The sequence below is a fragment of the Mycteria americana genome, chromosome 1 (assembly GCF_035582795.1).
Source record: "Mycteria americana isolate JAX WOST 10 ecotype Jacksonville Zoo and Gardens chromosome 1, USCA_MyAme_1.0, whole genome shotgun sequence".
NCBI lineage: Eukaryota > Metazoa > Chordata > Aves > Ciconiiformes > Ciconiidae > Mycteria > Mycteria americana.
In genome coordinates, this window is record NC_134365.1 from 220,083,464 (window position 1) to 220,109,784 (window position 26,321).

The window sequence follows — 26,321 nt, forward strand, 5'->3', positions numbered from 1 at the left end:
CCTAGTGAAGCTGTAAGCTTCCAGTGGTTCCATTTTAAATTAAACAATTTAGCAATTAGAATATTCCTGTTTGGGCATGTTGCTCTTGCTGATTTTGTTTACCAGGGAGATATCCATTTAATCAATAAATCTACAATTTTCATCAATAAAAACAATAGCTGTGACAATCCCTAAAGTTCCTGCCCTACTTCAGTTTATTGTGCTACAATAGCTTTAAGCTCCCATCTCTCTTATCGCAGGTAAGTTCACAGGACAGAAAATGGGAATTTGCATTTAGCTCCAGATGGATCAAGCAATGCTCAGAAGTACATCCACAGTGTGTTTCGAAACTCCAAGTTCATGAAATATCGCCAGAATGGTTTAGTCAGCTTCCAACAATTTTCTTATTTTGGCTCATAAGTGGTCTTAATTAATGACAAAGACATTTAATTCACTAATAAAATGCACTTTATTGTAAGACTCCGTAAGTCTACTTTGGCAATTAATTCATAGTCCAAAAAAATATTAAAGTAACAAAGTAACAAGAGGTTTGGGTTTGGTTTTTTTTGTTTTGGTTTTTTTTTTTTTTTGGGGGGGGGGGGGGGGGGGGGAGTACCGTACCTTAATTTTGTCCATACTGAGATGTGCAAAAATAGAGGACACTTCCAACATTGACTGAAGTGTCTTTGTGCACACGCTTTTCATTAGATTGCAAAATGGTATTTGTATGCATCTATTTTCATAACGAGGTTTCATATGTGCCAGTGCAAAGAAACTAAAAACGGCTATTCCATCCATGTATTATCTCAAAACTTGAGGCTTATGACTAAGATGTCTTCAAGTACTACAATGACCACAGCCACAAAGAAAAAAAGAACCTCCAGAGATTAGAAAATACCCACACAACCAAGCAGAAAAGGGATTGTATTGCAGTTTCCACAGGATCAGAGCCACACGCCTGACACCAAAAATCCCTTCCTACAGAAGATTTCAGGTGGCGCTTCATAAATAATACTTAGTATAACCATCAGAGTGGGGCTGTATAATATTTAGGATATCCAGCATTAACAGGAAAATTATAAAGCAAGACCAACTAAGAACAGAAATACCCCTTAGGTGCGCACAGCTTCTGAAGGTTACAGGACAAGTTTGCTTGTGCCAACTAGTTTGGCTTGAATGGCAGATAAGTCACTTAAATACAGGAGGTATGTACTATACAAGAAGAGATTTAGGTCAAGGAACTGACAAAGAAAGCAATCAGAAGCTACAGAGCAGGGTGACAAAATAAATTTCTAGCTCTTGCAGCCAGAAAGAGCTGAATAAATTTCAGGGAAGGACAAAGGAGGAGATTATTTGTGCTCTACATAGGCTACAACTGTATTTGCGAGTTAGCTACAGAGCACGTACAACAACCAAAACAGAGATTTACTTTTAAACCTTACAAGCTAGGAAGCAAGTTCTGACAACAATCAATCAGGAAAGAGGACAGCGTTACCATCATTGAATTCAGGCCCAGGTTATCAATACTGAAATCATGAAAAACTAGAATTGCATCCTGCTTCAGGAAAACAGAGTTAACAACAGCAGGAAGCAGAATCTGAGCTGTGTACCAAACCACCCACAATCTGAAGGATAACCATCAAAATATCAAACAGTTTGGAGGCTTGCATACAGCCAGAGAGTTTTGCACACAGGACCACCTCGTCCCTTGCTCCACTCTCCCCACATATGAACGGCTACCTGAGTTGTTGACAATAAAGCCATTGCTTCCATTCAAATCCCCACAAGACTGGACTTGCTGGTTGCGGCTAACGCAGAAAATGTAGCTGTGTGTCAAGAGTCATTTTCTCTCCAGCCAAGAACTCCTTATACAACCTATCTATACCTCAGTACTGTCACCAGCAATTTGGGATTAAAAAACCTGTTAGCTGTGCTATTTACATTAGGTAAGTTTAAACTTTTTCATCATCAATGTAGTAATCAGCATTGCCATGTAATTAATCTGGCTGCAGTCACAATATTGGCTGAACAAGCACATATACAGTGGAGCCTTTGGAAAAAAGCCATGGAGTGAAACAGTTGCAACACAGAGCAAATAAATAGCTTCCCATTTAGAAGCTACAAACTCTGGTTTTAAAAGTGAGAACCAAAACTTAATGTGCTGTTGTATTTGCCAAGAAAATGAGTCTTAACAGCCACACCATTTTCAAAATGTTCTATGTTTGAATGAAGTGTCTGCCTCAAAGAATAAAGTCAAGGCTTATTTTCAGTAACCAGGCTTTTCTTGGACTTAAAATGCTATGCTTTAAGTCTTCCCAGAACAGCTCAGGTGTCCATGCAACAGAGGTGAGAGAACAGTTCTTATCTGTCATGTCAAAAAAGTATTTCTTCTCAAAACTAAGCATTTTAATGTTCTGAGCACCCAAGTGTGAAAATTTAAGTTTAGAAGTTGAATTTCAGCTTGTCACCAGCACTAACAAGCCAGAACAAATATGAGATACCCTTACCTTCTGTTCAAATGAAGCTCCATAATAACCATCATTGAGACCAAAAATAATCTCATTTGGGTTTCTTGCGTGTATCTGTAAGAAGAGAAGAAAACAAATCATTTTACAGTCAGCTTACTATGGCTTTACGCTGCAAACGAGCATAAATTGCTCTGTTTGATAGTCAAATGCAGTTTTTCAGCACCTGTAATTCTAGACACACATATGAAACTTCAGAGAAAACTGAATTTAACCATAGAAAATGCATTTGCTTCACAGCTTTAATAACAGTCACTGAGTATATTCAGCCATTCTACCTTGAAATCAGAAACACTGGCCAGAGCATCTTTCCTACTGTTGCATTTTCAGCTGACAAAAATAACTAAGAGATCAGGAAACTAATGAAAGAGGTAAGTCTCAAGGGTAATTAGCTTTCACATGATATTACCTAAAAAGATACTCAAAATTAGGCTTTTGTGGTCATAGTAGACACAAAGTTAGTGTTCAGTATTATAGCTAATATCCTGCTATTAATGTAAAGAACATTATTTCAAATAAAACCATGCACTCAACCATTTATTCCGTCCAGTAAAAACAAATGGAAAGAAAGCCACAATATGAAGGGTACTGGGTTTGGCTGTGATGGGGTTAATTTTCTTCACAGCAGTCCGTACGATGCTGTGTTTTAGATCTGCGACTAAAACAGTGTTGGTAACACACCAGTGCTTTAGCTGAACAGTGCTTTGCACAGCATCAAGGCCTTCCCTGTTTCTCACTCTGCCTCCACAGCGAGTAGGCTGGATGTGTGCAAAAGCTTGGGAGGGGACACAGCTGGGACAGCTGACCTGAATTGACCGAAGGGATATTCTGTACCGTGTAACATCATGCTTAGCAATAAAAACCAGGGATCAGTCTTTGCAATGTAGCTGTTGCTTGGGGACTAGCTGGGCATCAGTCTGTTGGTGGGAGGTGGTGCATGACTACCTTTGCATCACTTGTGTGTTGTTCTCTTCCCTCCGTCTGCCCCCCCCAGCTTTTTTTTTTTTTTTTTTTTTTTTTGCTTTCAGTTATTAAACTGTCTTTATCTCAACTCACAAGTTCTTCCTCATTTTTGCTCCTCTGACTCTCTCCCAGCCCACCAGTGCAGGGGGTGCTGGCCAGGATCAATGCACCATGTGAAGCTAGAGCAGTCATTCCCTATAAAGCTTTCTTCCCAGGTTTTGAAACATTCCAATTTAAAAAAAAAAAAATTAGTTTTAAAGTGAGAAATAAACTATGAACTATTCTAAATAGATCCTACGAATTAATCAATCAAAAAGTGCCCATTGGAATTAGGACAACCTATTTGATTCAAAAGGCACCGAATTTTTTGGTGGTTTTAATATTTATGTGATACAGGTTTCTTTTTGAGCCACTTTTAGTATAAGTTCCACAACACAGAAAACACCTCACTTTTCACCTCTTTCAGAAGGCTACTAGTAAGAAAAAAATACCAGAATTAACACAGATCTTATACAGTAAGCTCCTTGGACTGAAGATCTTTGATGGGATGTCATTACCACGAGAATGGATTAAAACTAACATACACAAACAGTATGATCTATGTTCATTTAACATTCATAAACATTATTCATAACACAAACATTCATGATCCACGTACAATCATACTGCTATTTCCTTGAACCGAGGCATCGCAATTTAAAGCACCAAGTGCTAGCAGTATCATTTAACAGGCTCAGCAAACAATGGTAGCTTAAAATATTCAGCTAGTCAAGATTTAAAGCTCTGAAGTAAGCTAACATGAATCTCCCCAATCAAGCTTTAAAATACACCCTTGAAATGCACTCATTTCCTTTCTTAGCAATCTATATATTTGTTCATCCAGATGTTTTGTTTCCATAAGTAAAAAGTTGATAAAAACTGTTTTCACATTACCTGCTGGCCCAAGTACTTTAACCCATCTAGGTTGACCTTCCATTCAATCAAAAGCTGAAAGTGCTCCTTCTTGCCACCCCAAATCCTCACAACAAAACAAGAGACAGAGGTATCAAGACGATCAGGCATTATTCCAAAGTCGAGACTCCTCCATGTTGGATTCTGTAGGTATTCAGAGAGCGATAAAAATAACTCAAACAAGCTGAAAGTAGTCCTAAAACTGGCAATTCAGAATGTAGCAGAGTCCATGTCAAAGATTAAAAAACCTTAAGAATAACGAACACCAGCCATTTCAAGGTTTATACAGAGTTGAAGCCAACAGGCTCTGCTGCTTCCTTATTCTGTTTTCTAGAGAGAATTCCTGGGTTAAAAGCTACATGCTGTAAAGTACTTCAGAAACTCAGTGGGCTCTCCTTCCTTCCATTACAAGATGTTGAAGAATTTACTTCAGAATTTACTAATTCAGTTTAGCCAAATCAGGAACTTTAAAAGTGGAAGTAACATTCCTTTCCAAGTTACAATTCAGCTTCTGAAAACTAGAGTATAGCTTACATTGCAAAAGTTAAATTTAAAATGCTGATCTATTCCACAATAATTAAGTTTGCATAATTTGACAGGTTTGTTCACATTCTTCTCCTTGACTGATGCTGATGGCAATCCTCAAATGTTGTCACTAAGAGCGCTTCTTCACTCCAAGAGATCAGACTTGCATCTCAAGCTTTACAGAAGCAACATACATTAAGCTAAACTGCAAACATCTATTCCACTAGAACTCAGATTTGCAAACATGAGACATTCCAAGAACTTGCACTCACCTCTGATAACATTTAAATTTAAGATTTATGAAAACTGTTGTAATTAGGCCAAGCTGCAACCAAACCAAGTCAATCCAACACTACTAGTGCCAAGAGCCAGATACCAACTTTAGGACTTCCACAGGCCATAAATCACAGGGTGTCCAAATGCAGAAATGGGAAAGTGCTTTTTATACATATCTCCCTCCTCACCTGCAAACAGAAATGGTAGCTCCTCCAAAACAAAAGCAAAAGGTAGGAACTCACCATCCCGTGAAAGAACAAGCCTTTCATTCTAGTGCTTAAGCAGCTTGGAACAGGCCAAGCATCTCTGAACTGGTATTAGGCAATTTAGAATAAGATGCCTCTGAAAAGAAGGGAGGGGCAAAGTTACCCAGTAAGAATTACAGAAGGAATGCATTAATCAAGTTCTCCTGAGGAGAAGGGATATTTAGTAGCTATTCAGACACAAGAATAACAGGCCATTAAAATACCCATAGATGATGTACAGAATTTGCTCAAGACATCTTTTATTTAGATTTTTGTCATTCCATCTCATATTTCCTTTGGTTAGATTCCCTTTTTGTTATTCCTTTTCCTGATTTAGAATAGGCAGAACTCAAAATCCTAAAGTCTCAGGGAACTTGTCTCTTGGGCAAGTTAACACCCTTGGGGACGTAGACAGCTTTTCCTCCATTCAGGAGGCTTTCAAAGCGTTTAGAGCCCTGTGTGCTATATAAATGGTGCAGTTCTACCTTGTTAATACAGGCATTAAAAAGTCTGTTTAGCAGGTTTTCAAACTCCCTTACCCAACACTTGCAACATCCTACTCCCACAAGAGACCTACCCCTTCTCAGTTTTGATAAACTGTTCAGTTCTGGTCCCTTCATTGATCTGAACTGGAAAATTTAGAAACTCTTAAGATGTTTTCAAACTTCAGTTTCTTAAAGCTATTAGCTCTTCACAGAATATACATGTTTATATATGCAGGTACATGTTCCTTACTGCTCACCTATACAACAAAAATGTCTTCAAAGAAATCAGTGGTATATTCTGCAACAGCGCGACTCTCCCTTTATTTGGGGTGTTGCAAGCAGGGCCTCTCCTTCTACACCAAGGTTGCTGAACTGCACAGCATGAGCTTCTAATGAGTCTGTACACCCAGCAAAGTAATATACAAGTGCTCCTTGAACAAGCAATTCACAGACATTTAAATAAAAGCAGCTATTTCTGTTGCTAACACCAGCAAAAACAGAAAAAAAAAAAAGAAAAAGAGGTGAACTGTAAACAAACCTGAGTTATGAGGCATACAATTCTCAGATACTGAAAGAAGTTAAACTGGTAAAAATCCAGCTAACATTACTTTGCCTGTTTGCTGTTCTCAATATTGAAAATGGATATATATTGTAAAGCTTAACCTGAGCACTGAGCAGTTTTCACATGAAATTGCCCTACCCTTGGAGTGTTTAGTCCTGTCTGCAGGAGTACCAACAGACTACTGCTCCACAGCTGTTAAAACGAACATGCATTTCTACTATTCAGTAACTCACTATTCCAACCCTTGTGAAAAGAACCTGAAAAGGAGGAGAACAACACGATGCTCCTAACAGAACTGGAGAGTGGAAATACACATTTAACAGTTGTGGTATTCAGCAGAGAAATCAATACACTGCAGTAACAATACAATTTTAAAAAGAAAGTTTTTCCATATTAAAAAAAACTTACCAGAGAATTCTTGATCACCTCACTCTTATAAAATTCTAAAGAAAAATAAGTAAAAAAACACCTTTAGATTAGCTTAAACATTGATACAAATCTTAGTATTTGAAATACAAAAAGCTAAAATAAGTAACACTCATGAAAGACAAATGCTAGTGGGTCTAGTTTATCAGTAACAGATTCATGAGAAAGACTTTAAAATGCAGTCATGCTTTTGACTAAAAGTACTCATTCACACTTAATTATTAGAAGTCATTATTTAAATTTAGCATTTCATCTTTATACCCAAGATAATCCTCAAGATTTACTGAGGCTTTGGTTTCAGGGGAAAGAACGTGCCCCAGTACTTTACATTATTTGGATGACATTTGCGAAGTGACTAGTTTGTCATAGGACATCTTCCTGGAGGAGAGCAGTACGAATAAACTAATTGCACTGCTTTCCTGAAGAGCAAGGGTGACCTGTTCCAGATGCTTAGAAAGCGAACAGCCAAATTACTTCACAGAGGTGCCAAGAACCCTGTATTTAAATGGAAATAAGCAACTGCTGACATATGGACCTTCACTTTCCCAGCCAAAATAAGAGTCTTTAGGTAGACAGCTCTGGAGGCTGGAATACAGATTTTGTACAGTATCTGTCAGTCCATTGGAGTCCAAGGATAAAGCTTTGATGGAGTGCAGAGCAGGCCTGTACACCAAACACTGTAGAAACAGTGATCAGTTACAGGTTCAACCAACCACCACAAGAAAGTCCACATAGCAAGTTCAAGTTATGTATTCTTACCCTTCTAAAACAGCAACCCTGAAAAAAGAAAGGTTCAACTACGCTAGCTGAAAATAAGAATTAGGAGAAAACCAAAATGCATTTGCAAAGCTCCAACTGTTGATCATATCAAAAGGAGCATAAAAACATATTTTTTATAACATCTCTCCACAGTGAAGAACTATACATTGTAGTGGAAAGCAAAGTATTACAGAGAAATGAGATCTAACACTCAAACACAGTTATCAAAAGCAGAATAGATGCCTGGATGCTTCTTGTCATTGGTTGGAAAACTATGATAGTAGTAAGTGCTGATTTATGCTCTGTAAAATAACTGATATGCACAGGGTGGAACACTCTTCCCCACACAAAGCAACTAAGGCTCCAAAAGTTTTTCTGCACTCTTGGAAGTTCCCAAGTTTAAGTTATCGGTGGGGGGAGAGAAGAGCAACAACAAAAAGAGGCTGATTTAAGAGACTCTACCAGATCTGTCATCTGGTTTGCTTCCTTGCCTGCTAACACTGAAAGCTTTTATGAAGTTCAGGAAATTAAAAAGAGCTCTTTTCTAATGTTAGTATACGTGATGCAAATAATGGCAGCACATTGTGAAGACAAAAAAAGGACAGAGAATTCTTAACATAAGAATTCTAAGATTAACTAGTGAAAAAGTTGACGGTAAGCTTGGTTTACCTTTGTATATCTTGGCATTATCACACAAGTGAAGAGTGAAGTATGTATCCAAGAGGCGATAACCATTCTTATTGATAATGTTACGTGCAGCGATGTTCCGAAGATGACGAAGTCGGCGCTAAAAATAAGAAAAATACCCTAAATAGTTAAAGAACTTTCTTAGATTGAAATTGAACCCTTTCATTTTTTTGTATTAAAGAATTTTAATGATTTCCAAAGCACCATTGTCAAAAAAAAAATCCCACCAAACACTCAGAGTTTTCTTTGGCAGAAAGCTAGTGTGAGCAATAAGCATTCAGCAAAGCCATAGGAAACTGCCTGGACAAGCAACAACTAGCACCTACGAGCTCAGATTAAGCAACGCTGATATACAAGACAAGCTATTCTTACTCGTGTCCTATACATAATTTTTATTCCACATGTCTAAATCACCCCAACTATTCAAGCAGTTTCAAGCAAATATGTGACCCTATTAACATCAAACAGCAGCAGTATCACCCAGGTATTCTGCACCATCACACTGGAAATGCTTCCTAGCCAAAGCTATTTTCAACAAGCGCTAGTGGACAAAGAGCTCCAACATAAACCACCACCTAATCCAGAGCCATAAGTAACTGGCTGAACAAAGCTTCCTGAATTCACAGTAATCCTAGAAACTGCTGTAACAACCTTACATAAAAGTAAAATACATCAGAAAGACATATACAGATTTTCAGGGAAAATTAAGGGCACAGTCAAATTTGTGATATGTCAGCTACCTTCTGCTTGGATAACTGAGTCTTTTCCTCTTGGATTGAATACACTGGAACATGTCACTAAAATCTTTAGTTTAAGTGATTTCATCCAACTCCAACACTATGTCAGTTTGCTACAATACTGTATCTCGAACGAAAACCATCAGATTGAATCAATTTCCGTGCCTGCCCTCCCCCCCCCCCCCGCCCCCCACAAGTGCCAAACAGCTTTAATAGTTGTGGCCAAAATCCTCAGCTTCAAAAGCATACTACGCCCTTCGTCTTTGACAAATATTTAACATTACTACCTTATTGTTAAATTTAGCTAGTTAACAAAACAATTTTGTAGGAGCGTTCAGTCACTCTTAAATCATTGCTTCACTGTGGTTCTTATTTTAACTTTGAAAACCCCTGCATGCTTAAAATGGACTACCATGAACTTAGCACTCAGCAAACTGCCACTTCAAATATATAAAGTTCTCACCAAATCCTTCTGTATCGTATTCTCCCAATCAATCTCTCAACCTACCAGTGTCTCACCCATCTACCATGGGGGTGTTGACAAATGGCTCCCTATCCTTTTTGGATCACCACAAACCACCTACAAGCCTCAGACAACTGGTTTAGTGCCTCCTTTTACCACAGATCTCATTTTACAGCGTATTTCTTTTTCCCAAAAGCTTGTTAATTTGTAAGTCTGGATCCACCTTAAAAGAAACACTCTTGCGTTGCCCAATAGTGGATTTAAAATGCTCTTGAAACCAAAAGACAACTTTTCTGTTTGCAGCTTGTCCTAAAAGGCTTTTAACGAGAGTTGAAAGGCTATCATCTGTTTTGGAATCACAATATGACACTTTATATCACTTAATATCACTTAAGTGATATATTAGTTTTCCTTCCTGGAAATATATAAGAATATTAAATTTCTGTTCATGTGACAGACTCAAAAGCACTGGTGGATTCATTCCTGCAAAGTCTATTTATGAGTTAGACTAAGAACAGAGCCTGAGATGGGATGCCTAGATACCTCTAGCATACACATGCAATACAAAATTTAAAAAATAAGATAATAACCTTCTAAGATGCTTAATTGCAGAACTACGTGGTCTTATTTTGTTATAAAATGGTATCAAAAACATCAAAAGAAAGATTAAGGCTCACAAAAAAACCTATATGGACCTTGTACATTATTTCAAATCTAACCTTAAAGCTGTGTAGTTTTGCTGGCCATTTTTATGTGAAACTTAAAACACTCCTTAAGAAATGGCTTTGAACATACATTGCACTCCCTATAAAAATGATTTAAGGGTTTTATGTGCCATATCTATCCCTTAATTAACTTCAGTAGCATACAAATCAATCATCTACCATGCTCACTTCCACCTTCATTTTTTATTTTTTTTTAAATCCCTTACCACCCAAGAAGAATAGCCCACATAGCATCTGACAAAGAAGGCAACTTTCTCCAGGTCTTTTTAGGATTGGAAACTAATTGTGTGACTGGTTTAAGTAGTATGTTACAATGAAGTAGCCCTCAAGCAAAGCCAAACAAGTTTCTCATCTTTCACTACATGCAGTGAGGTTTGGAAAATGCTGTCGAGTGTCATAACCTACAGCTGCGTCTCTGGACAAGAGCGGAGTCCTTATCTCCATGGTTTGTAACTTCTTTGCACCCTTCAAAATCTGGAATTTATCCTCAAATCTAAAGCATCACTTCTCCCAAAGTAGTTGGAAGAGGAACATTAAATCTGGGGCTGTGAGACCACACCACAGTTCAGGACTCAACATGCAACAGGTAATGAATATCTGTTTAAATCACCAACTTAGTCATCACTCTCCTCCTCCCTCCTGTCCCATTACTTGTCCATTTAGCCTAGCTGGTAGGGAACAAGTTTCCAATTACATGGACAATTCTCTTGTTCACATTCTTTAGTATGAGGTCATGATGACAGAGACTTGTATCCTGAAAATAAACCTTCCAGTTTGCCCACTACGTTGTTGCTGATATTACATTGCATTATTCAGATTTCCTCAGAACTCTACAGAGGCAGCATTCAGAGTTAATTAACCTCTCCTGACCAAAGAGAATTAGTTTTAGCCAGGAGACCATCAGCTACAAAGACATGTCCAAAAGACAATTCAAATTGGCTCTAAAATTCTTCATGAAGGGCTTGCAGCTGTTCTGTTGCAAACAGTAAGTATCATTTTGAGGGAATTTGCAAATCTCTATTAAGTGTTACCTCCTATGTGTTTCATATCATTTTTGCTTGAGATGTTAGAAGATGCAAAACAAAAAACCCGCTGTGCTGTAGTTCAGCTATCACTGGCATCAGCCAAATCTCCTTGCTGCCAACCCCCGCTGCTTATTCGCACTGCTGCATCGCCCTCCTCATTTGTACCACCATAAATACGCACTTGTGCAGCTGCTCAGTGAATCACACTGGGGAACCGATCTGGATGAAAACTAACCACCTCTCTCTTTTGCTGGGTTAGTTTCACCGGATCAGTTCCTCAATATGGTTCACAATGTGGCTGTACAAGCAGCTGTGCTGCTGAAAGAGGGGACAGAGCAGCAATAGGCAGCCAAAGGCAGACAGGACCGCTTAAATGAAACTGCCAGCTTAAAACGTGCGGAGCTACATACAGCGTGGCACTTCTACAAGCAAAATGAAAAGCGGTTCACCATGAGGTATCAGTGCACTTCAAACTGCAAAAGCAACTCTTCATAGAGAGGTGACCCGTTACACTTTACACTGAATACAATAGCTGCAAATAATCCCGAGTTCTTTCATTTCCTTTTTCTTTTAGATGAAGCGGGAAAAAGTAGTCACTTCTCATCAGAGATAAGTTTTAGCTACCTTCATCACAAGGAGGGATCCCCACAGATGAGATGCTGTACAACTAGAACAGCCATTCCAAAAAGCCCGGTTTAAAAAGCAAAATACAAGCGCTAAAAACATGATAAGTGCTTTGGCAGCCTCATGAGTCACACAACTTAAAACAGGCCAGCTGAGTTTGCAAGCTGATAGTGCAGGATCTGCTTTCATAAAAAAGATAAGCAAAATATGTAGATTAGTATAGATAATTCTCACCTCTATCTCCTCACAGAGTTGACAGTATCAGCAACACAGTACTGAAGATCTCAGACACTACACCAGGCATCTTAATAAAATATCCTACTGCAAAAAAAGTTATTTTTCAGCAGAGCGCTGATTTAGGTAAGCTCTGACAAGCATAACTGATACCATTAAAAAGGGTATTTAACTTTTCCAACAGCTCTGAATTTAGTGCACACAGCCTGAACGATGGTGCATCTGGATCCCTGCTTAGCAGAGCAGGAGTGCAGGTTTAACAACTCATTCTAGGGGGTTTGTGACAGACAAGTTAGTTTGATTACCACAATTGTCCTAATCCTTGGCACTTCCCAAGAAAGTCAATGGAGCAGTGAAATTACATGGTAGGCCTTGTTATCATTTGATTTAATTGCCAATCTAAGTTGCAATTGAGTAAAGGCAACTGCAACACAGCAACTCTGTGCTGACCTACATGAAAGAAATTAGTGCTTCCTTCTGCCTCGAAAATAAATGACTACAAACCAGAAGAGAGCCACTGATTTTCCTTTAGAAGAAATCCTGAGCTGTAGCTTATATTTTAAAAACACTGCTGGAGGTAAAGATATCACAAGTTATAAACATACAGCTATCCCAAAGATATATAAAGGCTGACCAGGAAAGCTTTAGAAGAGATCAGAAGAGCAGAGCCTCCCATCAGGTTTCACCCTTCATGCCTGCAGAGCCACAAAACTGGCTTCCCAGAATTCAACAGCAGCATCTTGACAGAGCTGCTACAGGGTGCAGCGAGACCACCCATGCACAGTAATGACCAGCTTCTCTCAAAAGTCAGGGGTCTTTTTTCTTATTTAAGAAAAGCACTCAGTTTTCATCATTCTGAAGAACTATTATCAGTTGTTTAATATATCTAGTTTTCCCATTCAACGACTTTCTGGGAACCTCTCCAGATTTACTGCAGGCCATAAACAAGTCAGGCTGCTACAGAATAAAGTATTTTGACCAACATCCATGTTAATACTTTGCTTTTTCCCTCAGGTGATCCCAGAACTCTTCAGTCTACCAAGTCTTCTGAGGTTTAAGGGACTGAAACTGCCCAGTCCCTTCATGCTTCAGTTCCCTCAAACACTAAGATACCATAATCTTTCACGACCTCTACCTAAAATACCACCTTCCGCATCTAGACACTTGTTCCCATCCCACACAATGTTTTCTTGTGCATTTGTGCAGTCTCATGGTGAAGATCAGAGAATTTATCCAAGCTACAACTGGCAAAAAAAAGAAGTTAATTTTAAGTATAAGTTCCTCCAATTCAGCTCACTACAGCTACACAGATGCCCACCACAAAAGCAGGGCAAGAGCAGGCAGGAGTAGAAGGCAGCAGGGTTGGTTTTTTTTTAACACTGCGGTTTCTTGATGGCTTAAACTGACCCATGCACCACGCTCTGTTTCCCTCTGGGCCTGGGAAACTGAAGTGACAAAGCTATTCACTTGGGGTTTTTGTTGGGTTAAGTCTAACAATCTGGTACTATTAATAAAAATCACTGCAGAGATGGGGGTAGGGAGGAAGGGAAGAAAAGGGAATAAGTCAGAACAAGAGAGAGAAGTGCACTGTTGTTAACAAAAGGTCTAGACTGTTCGCGCAACCACAAGGAGAACAGCGACTACCTACAACAGCCTAAAGTATTCATGGAATTTCGTAATTATTTGTCCAAGGTCACATAATGGGTAGCAAAAACAAGCATGGAGAGTTCTGACTCCTCTTCCATCTTAACCACTTTATTATTCTCTTACAAGACTGATGACCCTGGGAAAAAAATAATAATGTAAGTATATCCAAGCTGGATGAGAACACAGTCAAACACCATTTTTCTATCTTCGTTACTGATCTACCACACTTGGAGCTCAGGCTCCAAGTATGAATTGTGAAGCTCATGTCATTAACATGGGCAACAGCTAAGCCTTATTCTTTATCACATGGAGCCTATCGTTTTATTAGCAGCTGAGATGATCTAATGGCTCACTGCTGGGAAAAGGAGGAGGTCTGTCTGCTTTCTGTCCCACATCTGCCTCCTCCTGCCCTCTCTCCAGTTGCATGGCCTGCCCTCTTTAGCACTGGCTTTTTCAGCAAAACTATTCATGAATTCTTGCTCCCAGCAGAAACACTAGCACTTTCACACGTTAAATGAATTTGCAAAGGTGTCAAAGGAGCATCTAAACTTAAGCAAGGCAGGCAGTTTAGTTTCTTCGAGCGACAGCCATCCAAGATGCTAGCTGTCATATAGCCCTCTCTGTGAAAGGAGAGTTAGGCTGAAAACCCTTCCAGATGTTAATAAAAGAATGACAGTGGGCCTACTGCATCCATGCCCATGAGCAAGTTTCAGAAATTCTGTTGGAATAGCCTAATTTTTAAAGAACCTAGTAAATTTGAATACATTTTCCAGAATGAAGTTTAAATTCAATTGGCCAGGAAGAAATGTTTATAAATCTGTGGCTGGATTGGAAAAAGCCTTTTTTCCCCCAACCCACCACCCCCGCATTCCTGGTGACATCCCATATAACCCATGTAAAGTGCAAAGCATCACACAGGTTCAAGAGAGCTTTTCTGATCCAACGAAGAACAAGTAGAGGGGGAGAAAAAAGAAAAAGCCAACCACCTTACTTTTGCCTGAAGTGTAAATACAAGAATAAACCAGCATAAGAAGGCTGGGAAACCATCTTGTACAAACAAAGTAGAAATTTACAAAAATTACTTAAAAAGCCCAAAGTTGCCAAAAGCAAAACACCACTCAGGGTTCTCACAGCAGCCCGATTACCTGAAGAGCAATCAGTTTTTCTCCAGAAGACATACTGTACAGGACTTTCAACACTGGCTACAATTTCAGCACCAATTCTCCTTACTTAGCCTTTAAAGGAGCATCCCACCTATCAGATAGTTTTTAACATAAACACCAAGGCATAGTCTTCATCTCCGGACACCATCTCTGATTTTTCAGACTGCTGCCCTCCTCCTGATTGTTTCGAGGGAGAATATTCCATAAATTCTTTTCAGGTCAGGATCAGCTCTGACCTCTGTACAAGCTGGTACATATTCTGGGTTTACCTGGCTTTCACATGAGTTTCCTAGCTTGCTTGCTTTATGACCCACAGTAGCTCTGGAAGAATCTAAGCAAAATCCTTCCAACTATTTTAGCATTAAAGCAGGGTGCCAAGATTAGTTAGCAACACAAATGTTACTACAGCAAATTGAGTTGATTCAAACTTAACAAAACTGAGCTTGCAAGCTCAGTTTTGTTGGGTCTCTGAATACTTGTCATAATTAAGTCAGAGAAAATACACAGGGCTCTGTGTTCTTTGTAGCTCACAGCAGTCAGGTTGAGGGTTTTTTTTTTTTTCTTTTCTTAAAAAGCATAAAAGCTCTAGCTCTAAAAAGAAAAATCAATCAAAATATGAACTGTATTTAGCCAACATGAGCATTATTTATTATCACAGCACTGCTCTACACCTTGTTATTACAGCTTCCTACTTCCTCAGATTTTCACTAACTACTTGCTTTCACCTATTCATACCAGTTTGAACATTAAGTAGCAATTGTGATCTGAGTTCTTGGAAGTCAAATGGTAGACAAGAATTCATACTTAATTCAACTTTATGTAAGTTTTCAAGCTGCCTTGTTTTCCAATTTGATACACTCCACTACCAAAAAAAAAAAAAGGTACCTCACAGAAGGTTTGGGTCAAGTCTGCTGCACATGCAAAGCTTTTAATATCAAAGGAACATACAATGGGAAGTTTAGATACTATTCAGATGTGTTGTCACTTAAAACCACAGGAAGGACAAGAAAATGCTTGTACTCCAATTTACACGCTTGCTAGGAAGATTTATTTATAAGTTTTGTAACTAAACAGTTTTCCACAGTTCAGCTTTCAACAGCTCAGAGTCAAGAGAATCGCACGTGATTTCAGACCTACTTCAGAAGCAAAGCTGAAGCATTTGATATGCAATTTTGTAGGACACACCATAAGAAATTTTTGGAATTCTATTTTAATGTCCTTCTAGCACACACTTGAAGATTGCAAGGCCCTCAAAGCTACACAACCATCATTACTTCAATGAATCCTTTGTGGATCTCCTTATAATTGCACCCCTTTCATATCTCTATTTCCTCATGTAAAATGATGGGATTCAACAGCACTTCAGTAACTCAGTTCTCTTTCTAAGACTTAGCTACTTTGTGGCAACAGTCTTTCAAAAGTTATGCCTGCTATGAATCATACCCGAGGCCAACACCAGTTGAAAGATGCACAGTAGGAATGTAACTGCATTTTTTCCTGTGAAGATGCAACATACATACATACACCACTTTCTTCCTTCACATTCCTAAAGATTTGATGCAAGGAATGAGACACACTGGACCTGTGCAGTGCGATTTACCCAGACTGAATGACCACAAGAAAAGTGAAAACTACTTTCACCAACATGGGCTCAAAGTTTTCACAGACATGCAATCATGGATTTTAGGTTACAGTTCCTTAAATCAAGGTGCTTCCTTTCCTTTACACTTATGGGCATCTGAAAGGCTTCTGAAAGGTTCACTTTAGACAGAAAACACCTATGAAGCTTTCACTTGAACACATTAAGGCTCAATACAGGTTTCTAATCATCCATACTCCACCACAACGACTCCTGCTTCTGTACTGAAACTTGGTGAAACTTCATTCTGAGTTTCACCAAGGACAGTCAGCAAATGGAAGATGTCGTCCAAAAGGCATCAAGTCTTCTCTAATTCATACAGGGAGAAAGTGAAAGAGGAAGAATAAGGAACATCTCTATACTTGACATGGCCCATGCAGAAGTATAATTATTCTCCAGCTACTTGAATTCAATAGAGCCCTTCATTAGCTCAACCCAGAGTTAAAGAATACAACGTTTGAAGTCAATGTTATATCTAACAAAATATGTCAGTCTATGGCACAATCTGCTCCTTCAATGCTAATTAAAACAGCAACAGTAGTATCAGAAAATAATTAAGACAGCTAATCACATAATAACTGAAAAAAATTAAGACAGCTATATATTAATCTTAGAAGGTAGCTACATCCTTTGGTCTGTCCTGCCTTACACCCGCTCATACTAGCTAGCCCACTAAACTCTTTCCTCACTAAGTAATCGAATTTACACTGGGGAGCAACTCAGAACTCAACTTCTACCTCAGAGAAATGATGTAAACAGCTGGTAACTGTTCAGCAGGCACAATAAATCTTCTCTTTCTACACCATAATCACATGTAGAAAATCTACACCGCTTTTTTAGAGCTCAGAACCAATGAGACAGAGACCAGAACTGATATTCAATGCAAGCCCACAGTATTCACACTCTTCACTAATTTTCTGCATCCTCATCCTTCTTTCCATATCCAAAATTTGTGCTCATCTCTGCAGAAAGACTGAAAGAGCCTGTTATTTAAAGCGGAAGGTAGGGACAGGTACAGAAGACATGGGTATTCAGTCTTAGGATACAAACAAGATAGCTGGTTAGGTGTGACAAAACAAGACTCAAAACATAGAATTTACTTAAATGTAACATTAGCAGGAAGGGTTCAAAAGCAAAATCATAAGCCCATGCAGGGACTTAGGCAAATTAAGTACTTTCTGTGTATTGTTTCAACAGCTGTGTTTTGTTATGGTCACTACAACATCAAGAGCGACAGACTAAGTGAGCTGGCAAACACCACAACTCTGAAAAATAAAAACTGTCAGCACACCCTAAAAAAACTGCTCTAAACTGGGGCTAAGAAAATCTTACAAGCACTGAGTGCTGGCCAAAGCTCCTCTTGCTAGGTGTGTGTGTAAGATACAAATAACAAGGAACTAGATATACAATCTTTCCATCTTTAACCAAGACCTTTAAGAAGCAGCAGCTAGAAATACCATCTTTCCTTATTGATGTTTTCCTCTGAGTTTGTCCAAATCAATATTTACCCACTTGCAAGATGAAGGACCAAAACTATAACTGCTTCTTTGACACAACATGGGAACTATACTGTGGGTAGAAAAGAGAACATCAGGATACAAGTCCCACCTCATTAATAATGCCCTGTAGCAGTTCAGAGTCCCTTAAACCTCTTAACATCACCTTGGGCAAGAGAGTATTAGTCTGTATTAGCTGTGGGAATGACCTGGGAATACCAATTAAGCAATGGAAAACAAGACGATGCTGAGAAGGAAGGACCCAAAAAGTAAACAGGGCCTTATGGAATAAAGCATCAACAAAATCAAAGCAAAGGCACTTTTGACCTTAAAGAACCACTTGATTTTAAGTATGCACCAAGTTGCACAAACATCATATGCTGATTAATAACCTGAAGCATATTAATGTTCATCATGTTACTGGATGACAAACCAAGGGCAGACCAGTAAGCCTCTCTTCATAAAGAAGGAATGAGTCTTTAGTTACCAGCTACCAAGACCTTTCCTTCACTCAATTAAGAATATTCCCTAACCTCCCACATATCTCCTAAATAAAGCTTCGAAACTGATTTACTACAGCTTTCTGACAGAACAGTGTCTCTCTCTTACTTATTGACAGATCATCCAGTCTGCAAAACACACTTGCATTCCTTAGGAAAAAAAAAAATAGTAGTACATTGTAGAGAGCACAAATCTAGCCCCAGATTAACAGCCAACCTTTTGGGCTACAATTACAGTTTTACAGTAACTTTAACAACTGTTTCCTCCGAATTATCTCTGACAAACACTAGACATTGATACAGCTGGACATGGATACAACTGTATAAGATCACTAGGTCAACACTCACATTGTGGTGTTTTACTGGAGCAGCACTTCCCTCCCCACTCAGCGTTTAAAGACAGTGCATGTGAAAGAGAAGTGAAAGCAATATTCAAATACGACACTTTCCATCCGCTATTCTGATTTCCCTCAGCATATTTAGTAGGAAAGAGGAAGTAAAATATTTGAGTCAGTCTTTGTTTTCATATTACTCAGTGAAATATATAATAATAGCTATATAAAACTATTTCAAAACTATTTCACAGTTTTAGTTGAAAAACTAGTTCACTTGCAGCCCTGAGCCTGTACAGTAGTCTTCTTCACTTCTCCCACGTACAAGACCTCTCAAATTCTTTTGCCAGCATGCTTTGAATCACCCACTTCTGCTATGTTACCCAAGTTGCTGCATACATCTTTAAAGAAAGTAACTATGAAATTTTAACCTTGTTCTAATTCACCCATATTCTTCTCATCTTGCTTTAGCTCTACTCACTTGGATCACCTCAAGTATCTAAACATATACCCAAAGTACTGGATCACACTGGATTGCCACTTCCAACTGCTGAAAGCATGATTTATTATCAGAATCCAGAAGTACCTGCAATCCAGAAGTACTTTTTCTTCCTTTCCTGGGAAGTTCTTTCCAGAAGTACTTTCAACAGAAAAAAAAACACGTTTTACTTTAAAGTTCACTTCACTCATGACTTACATTCCTTTGCATCCTGGGTTCAAACAGGGTAGCAATGAAAGTTTCTGAAGCGTGTATATTAAGCTCGTGCAATTACTAAAATCCCAAAAGCTCAAAGACTGTTAAATATTCAGTATATATCATTTCTTTAAATGTAGTTCAATGGAACAATTTATTGTACAAGAAATTTTACAGAACGAGATATTCAGATCTCATCAGCAGCTTCACATTTCTTTACAGGAAGGACCATGAATAAGAGTATAAACCTGAAAAGGGCCTTCGCAGTCTTTGAATTCGATCCCTTTGCTACAGGCAACCAGTTTATGGAAGGTAAACATTACAGCATGGTTTCACGTTCAAAGTAGATTTGGGGGGATTTTCTTCCTACCACTTAGGGGTCTGGTCCAGAACTTTGTTTGGCTGACAGAAGTTTTTCAATTCCTAAATAAGATTTTGATATTCAGTATTCAAAGCAAAGGACCCTTCCCTGCCAAACAGGTTTAGGACAGGAATAACCCATTGTTTGAGCAGTGGCAGGATGGGAGAAAACAAATCCTGGCCACATGATAGTTTTACCTGGCTGCTGGAAATGCCAACAAGCATTTCATGAAACCAACATGCATCTAGTCTGACAAGTCTGTATCAGTACTGAGTATAAACAAGTATGATGCTCTGCAGTTCACTGAAGTTCAGAGTGCAAGGAAGCCTTGTGTGGCTCATCATGGAACCAGTTCAGGCCCCTTGCCCTTATCATCTCAAACCTCTGTCCCTCACTGCATAAGCTAAACTGCTCCCAGAGTTAAGCTAGTATGGAAGCCACCATGTTTGCTAAGCGTTGCTCTCGGGCTCCTAGAAATCCAAACTCCAACTGGTTCTTTATGAATCCCAGACTGAAAGAGAATGGAGGCTACAGAGTGTCCTTGGGAAGTTTCACTAAATGTTTGCTCTGTTTTGCTCTGCCCTAAACACCTACTTCTGACATCTGTGGCTGAAAGCTCATTGCTGCTCCTTTCCACAGAAACTTTCACCGTCTGACAAGAGATGTCCATGAACTGAAAGATATAGAAGATATTGGGTTACCTGCACTTTGGTCTAACACCATTCATGGCTGTGCACAGTGGCACAGTTTACCCCTTCCCTTCTTACCACCACATCCATATTCACTAGAGCATACCGAACTCTCTCACACACACCCTCCCATGCAATACATCCAAATTCTCTGAGCAGCTCATCTTGGGAGCCCACCTTGGACATCACTACACAGGGCATACAGAAATGTGATTGACTGACACTGAAATGGAACTAAAACTTCTGATGGAAAAGACCTAACTCTGTGTACAGCTCCTAGTGTATCCCCTGGTATCTATAATATCTAGCTGTTTTTCCCCCATTACCCAGGCTATCTCCAGTGAGCAGAAAATTGCTTACATCAAGGTATCAATAATACGGGTCCAAGAGTTGAACAGTTTCCTAGGGAAAAAAGCAGATATAGATGGAGGTGATCTGTGGTGCCATTCTAGGACTGCCTTCTGTACAGTCTAAACATCACGTATTGTTTTCCCCCTATAATTTAGAAGTAAGCCATAGATAATCTTCAGAAGAAAGCTTCTTGCAACTGATCACCAATCAGGCCAGTGGAACTTAGCAACATGAGCAGACAACACATTTTAGCTTACAGCTGGCAAGTACTGGTGGCAGAGATGCAACTGGCTGATGAGCATTTTCCCTGTGGCTGGTGTACGGTCAAACCACTTGGGAACAAGCTGTTGAAATACCACTTTGCAATCAGCCAAGTCACAGAAGTGCTAAGCTGCTACACGTACAACTTAATACTCACCTACTACACCAGAATCCACATTGGGTTTTGTTCACTTTTCTTCTGTCATCTATCTTTATCACAGTAAAATAGTAGGGGACATTTTTGTCATTTTCTAAAATGGTTCTAGCCATTATTTCTGAGGGATCCTCCTCTGCTCCACCCAAAACCAAATACACCTATAGTTTATTCACGCCCTGGTTAGCCATCTAGAAAAGAGGGATGCTTCAGTCTATGGACATGGATCTGACTGAATGCCTGAACCCAAGACTGACTGGAAATCATTTGTTTAAAAAAAAAAAAGTATGGGTTCTTTTTCTTCCTTACAACTCCCTAATCACTCCCTACAAACAGTACATCAGTACAGCTGTTTGTACAACAGTACATGCAGTTCCAGGTCAAGCCTGCAGGTCTTCAAACACTATCTCATAGTTCATTAAAAGCTTCAGTCTCTCTAATGTTGGAATTGATCGCAAAAGTTTATCAATTTCAGCATGAAGGAAAAGTTTGAAGTGCTGGAGGCACTGGTTCTGGAGTCCACGAAGATGTGCTTTCCTGTCTCTAGACAATCACACATGACATCTGTTTTGGTCAGCAATTTGCACGGTAGCATTTGACAGATCATTTGACTGCAGCATGACTGGCTCTCTATGTTAAGACTGCATTTTTTTGTCCAACTCCTTCCATCTAGAATATAAGAGTCTGAAAGGTTTGGCTCCCCCACCCCCCATTGCTTTGAACTGCTTATAGTGACAGGACTGAAAAGTTCATTTTGATTACTTAGAAATCAGTAAGTTATCGTGACACTCCTGGCTTTCTTGCATCGAGCAACTAGGAAGAGATAATGCTAGAGAATCTCTTCTTTTAAAGTGTAATTATTTCACAACACGTTTTCAGTTCTGTTAGACTCAGTCTTCCAGCAAAAGAAAACGACATCCTGGCACAATTACTTAGGGACACAAATTGGAATTTTATGCTTAACCAGATGCATTTCTTTACAGCCCCATCCTCTATTTCTTCCACATAAAACGTAGAATACAACAGCAAAAGGCATTCTTAGGCCAGGTAATCCTGCCACCAATGAACAAATTAAAGAATAGTCTGATTTCTTCTACCAGCAAAAGGTTTTGGACATGACTTTTCACCCCTGCAAATGTGTCAGCAGAAGGAGCTTTGTTTTCTAATCAATGTGAATTTCACTGGCACAATTAATCTAGACTAAACCCAAACTACACCTTCAACACTTCAGTTGTTAAAAAGTCACTTCAGTCATTAAAAGCTCTCACCTTAAGTTCACATTTGAGAATTTGTTCTTTAGAGAGATTTATAGCCATGACTCAGACCATCTTACTCTCATCCTTATAGTCAAAAAATGCAGCACTGGGTGTTCTAGAGAAAATTGCCTACTAAAACAAATCACCAAGTTGATTTCTGTGCTGGCAGGTAGAAAACAATTACCTTGCGTTACATAGCACCATACTCAGATCAGCCAGATTTCTGCGTTATAGAAGTGGTACAATAGACTGGAATGACTTTTCCATCCTTTTTCATGATTCTGCAGTAAAATATCTCCAGGGTGATAGCCCCTTCAAGTTAAGGTATCTTGCAATTCAGTAACAGACTTTTAAGCTCAGATAATACAGTGAAAGAGGATAATTTGTTATCAGTGCATCCAACTGTAGTTTCAGAGCTTCTTGATTTGATTGCAGGCACTGACACAGCATACAGATACCTCGGCACATGGTCCTTGTATTTGCAGAGCACACAGCAAAACAATACCTCAGACTTTGTCACAGCCTTACGCTTGCTACAATTAACTTTTCTTCAGCAACCATACAAGCATCCTATGTGGCTTAAACCAAATATTTACTCGACCAGAACATCCTATAATTGATGATTCAGTTTCTGCTCCTACAAACTCCTACAAAAGTTTCTGCTCCTAGAAGACAGACTGTGTTTTGGTCTCACTTTCACAAATGAAGTACAATGACTAATAACTAAGGCTTCTCCCTGCAGCATTCACTTGGTTCTTGCACAACCCTGGGAAAGAATAAAACCAAACATTTAGCATGGGGAAGGCCATACTTTATCTCCTGAATGATCCACTGCTCCCTGTAAAGTTCATCCAAAGCACTGCTCATGTTTATGTTCATTAACGTAGAAAATGCTCACATTTTAGAATAAGTACTCGCTTTCAAATTAGGGTCAATACTTGCACGGCTCCGGTGGCCAAGAGCCATCTCCATTCCCCCCCTTTGCCCCTAAGTGGATGTCTGGTAAATCACAGTCATCCGAGGAGCAGTTACATCCTCATTTCAAGTTGACATCTATTGATTTTTCTCTAGTAACTCTTTCATTTTCACACCTGGTAACACATAGCCCAAGTAACTGAGATCACGTGTCTACTTCTTAATAACGTCGACTGCACCGAGGCAATGAACCAAAACTCCAAGTGCAGACTCACATCTTACAGTATTCCTCAGAAATGCATGCCTTTGCTAAGTAATTATTCCCCTCTCCACCACTACTGCTTAAGCTCCCGTACAATAGAAGTCACTGCATGCAAGAGGGGAAAGGGCACAGACTTAGTCTGATACAGATTGCTAAACCCTCATGCAGAGCCTAGACTTCCTCACTTAACCTTGCTCCTAATGCTCTCCAAAATTAAAACGTGGGACGGTTGCCCAGTAAACCAAAAGCCAACTATCAGCAAACAGGAAAAACAGAGTTAGCTGGAGGAAGGATGTGATGGGGAGGGAACATTTCACCACTTTTCAGAATACACAATACGTTTTATCCATGCTCATCCCCCACCCCATTAAGAGACACCACAGGAGGAGAGGGCACCCCGACTGCTCCCGCCTCATCCGGTACCCAAGCTTAAAGCCAATTTATCTGGGTGTTATCTATGCTGCAAGTCCCAGCTTTAGTTTGCACCCAGCACCTCTATGGGCACAGAAGCAGCCTCTCAGGGAGAGGGAACCCCCCCCCCCCGACTCTCCAGTACTGACAGGAGAGAGGCAGAGGCCCCTGCCCCCATGCAAAGGGGACCTCACCCTCTCATCTTCCTACCAGAACAAGAGAAGGGTGCTCAAAACCCCTTGCCTCAGGGACCCTCCTTCCATCAGCTCAGGACTCTGCCTCAGGCACCCCCATACCTCGAGGAACACCCCCTTACACCTCAGGGAGTACCTCTCCACCCCTTCACCTCAGGGCACCCCACACCTCAGGGAGCATCCCCCCCTTCACCTCAGGGCAACCCACATCCCAGGGAACATCCCCCCTTCACCTCAGGGCACCCCATACCTCAGGGAGCACCCCTTTCTTCACCTCAGGGCACCCCACATCTCAGGGAGCATCCCCCCCTTCACCTGAGGGCACTCTCCCCCCCAGGGAACATCCCCCCTTCACCTCAGGGCACCCCGCACCCCAGGGAGCATCCCCCTTCACCTCAGGGCATCCCACATTCCAGGGAGCACCCTCCCTTCACCTCAGGGCACCCCACATTTCAGGGAGCACCCCTCTCTTCACCTCAGGGAGCACCCCGCCTACACCTCAGGGCACCCCCCCCCAGCTGAGGGCCGCCTCTTCCCCGAGGCCCGCCGTACCTGCTGCGAGGGCAGCTCCACATGCAAGGCCCGGGTGGCGGAGCCCGGGGGTAAAGCGGCGGGGCCGGCGGCCGAGCTCATCCTCACGGCAGGGCAACGGCCGGACAACGGCTGCAGCGCCTGCGCATGAGCCCCGCGGGCCGCTCCCCCCCCGCCGCCGCCACCGCCGGGCACCCAGGGGTTAATGGCGGCAGCAGCACCGGCCCGGGCCGCTCGCTACGGAGCCATATTACCGCAGTGCTGGGGGGCGGGCGGCGGGGGGCGGGAGGGAAGGAGCGTCCCGCTCCCTCATTGGCTCATGCACCACAGAGGCGGGAGCCCGGGTGCGTCTTTGAGACTCTACTGGCTGAAACGAACGCCAATCGACGCCCCTCTCCGCGGCCTCTGTCAAACCGTTGGAACGGGAGCCGGCGCCGATTGGAGCGCCGACTTCCGGAAGGCGGGACGGATCCTGAAGGAGCGGCTGATGATTGGAGGAAAGCGGGTTTGATTGACATCGCTCGTCCTCCGTCACGTGTGTGGGGAGCTGTTTTTATCACGTGGTGGGACGAAAATATTTTGCTGGGTGGGTGCGCGGGGGGGGGGGGGGGGGGGCTGTCGCTATGGCAACGGGGAGCGGCCTGGCCCCGCCGCGGCCCGGGCCTTGCTGAGGGGCCGGGGGCAGGCGGCCGGTCCCGGGGTTCCCGAGAGGGTCCGGTCCCTCGGCTGGACCCTCATGGCACGCCAACCGGCCCCACATCAGGCCAGCCTGCCCCACATCACATCCACCTCCCTTATGGCACGCCAACCGGCCCCACATCAGGCCAGCCTGCCCCACATCACATCCACCTCCCTTATGTCACACCAACCTGCCCCACAACCGGCCAACCTGCCCCACAGCAGACCAACCTGCCCCACATCACACCAGCCAGCCCCACAAAAGACCAACCTGCCCCATAACAGGCCAACCTTTCCCCCGTCACGCCGACCAACCCAACATCACGCCAACCCATCCCACACCACGCCAACCCATCCCACGTCACACCAGCCCGCTCCACATCAGGCCGACTCACCCCACGTCAGGCCAACCCTGATGCCGACACACGCCGAGGCCCCACGCAGCCGTGCCCCCAGCACCCACCTCCACCCCACCCCACCCAGACAACATCCATCCTGGCCAGAAGGACCATCCCCACCGGGGCAGCACCATCCCCACGTACCGCGCAGCACCGGGAGCGCCAGTCCTGTCCCCGTGCCCCGCCGGGGCCACCCGT

General features: G+C 41.4%; 1 protein-coding gene across 1 annotated transcript in view; it reads right to left on the reverse strand.

The window, feature by feature from the left end:
* Positions 1-25,318, reverse strand: part of UVRAG (UV radiation resistance associated) — a 98,822-nt gene extending 73,504 nt beyond the window's left edge. The window contains exons 1-5 of the mRNA XM_075491310.1: positions 25,069-25,318; positions 8,366-8,483; positions 6,920-6,954; positions 4,401-4,562; positions 2,487-2,561 (exon numbers count right to left, since the gene is read on the reverse strand). Of these exons, the coding sequence (XP_075347425.1) occupies positions 2,487-2,561; positions 4,401-4,562; positions 6,920-6,954; positions 8,366-8,483; positions 25,069-25,149 (471 nt within the window). The 5' untranslated portion in view covers positions 25,150-25,318. The remainder of the gene's footprint in view (positions 1-2,486; positions 2,562-4,400; positions 4,563-6,919; positions 6,955-8,365; positions 8,484-25,068) is intronic.
* Between the last annotated feature and the right edge of the window lie 1,003 nt (positions 25,319-26,321).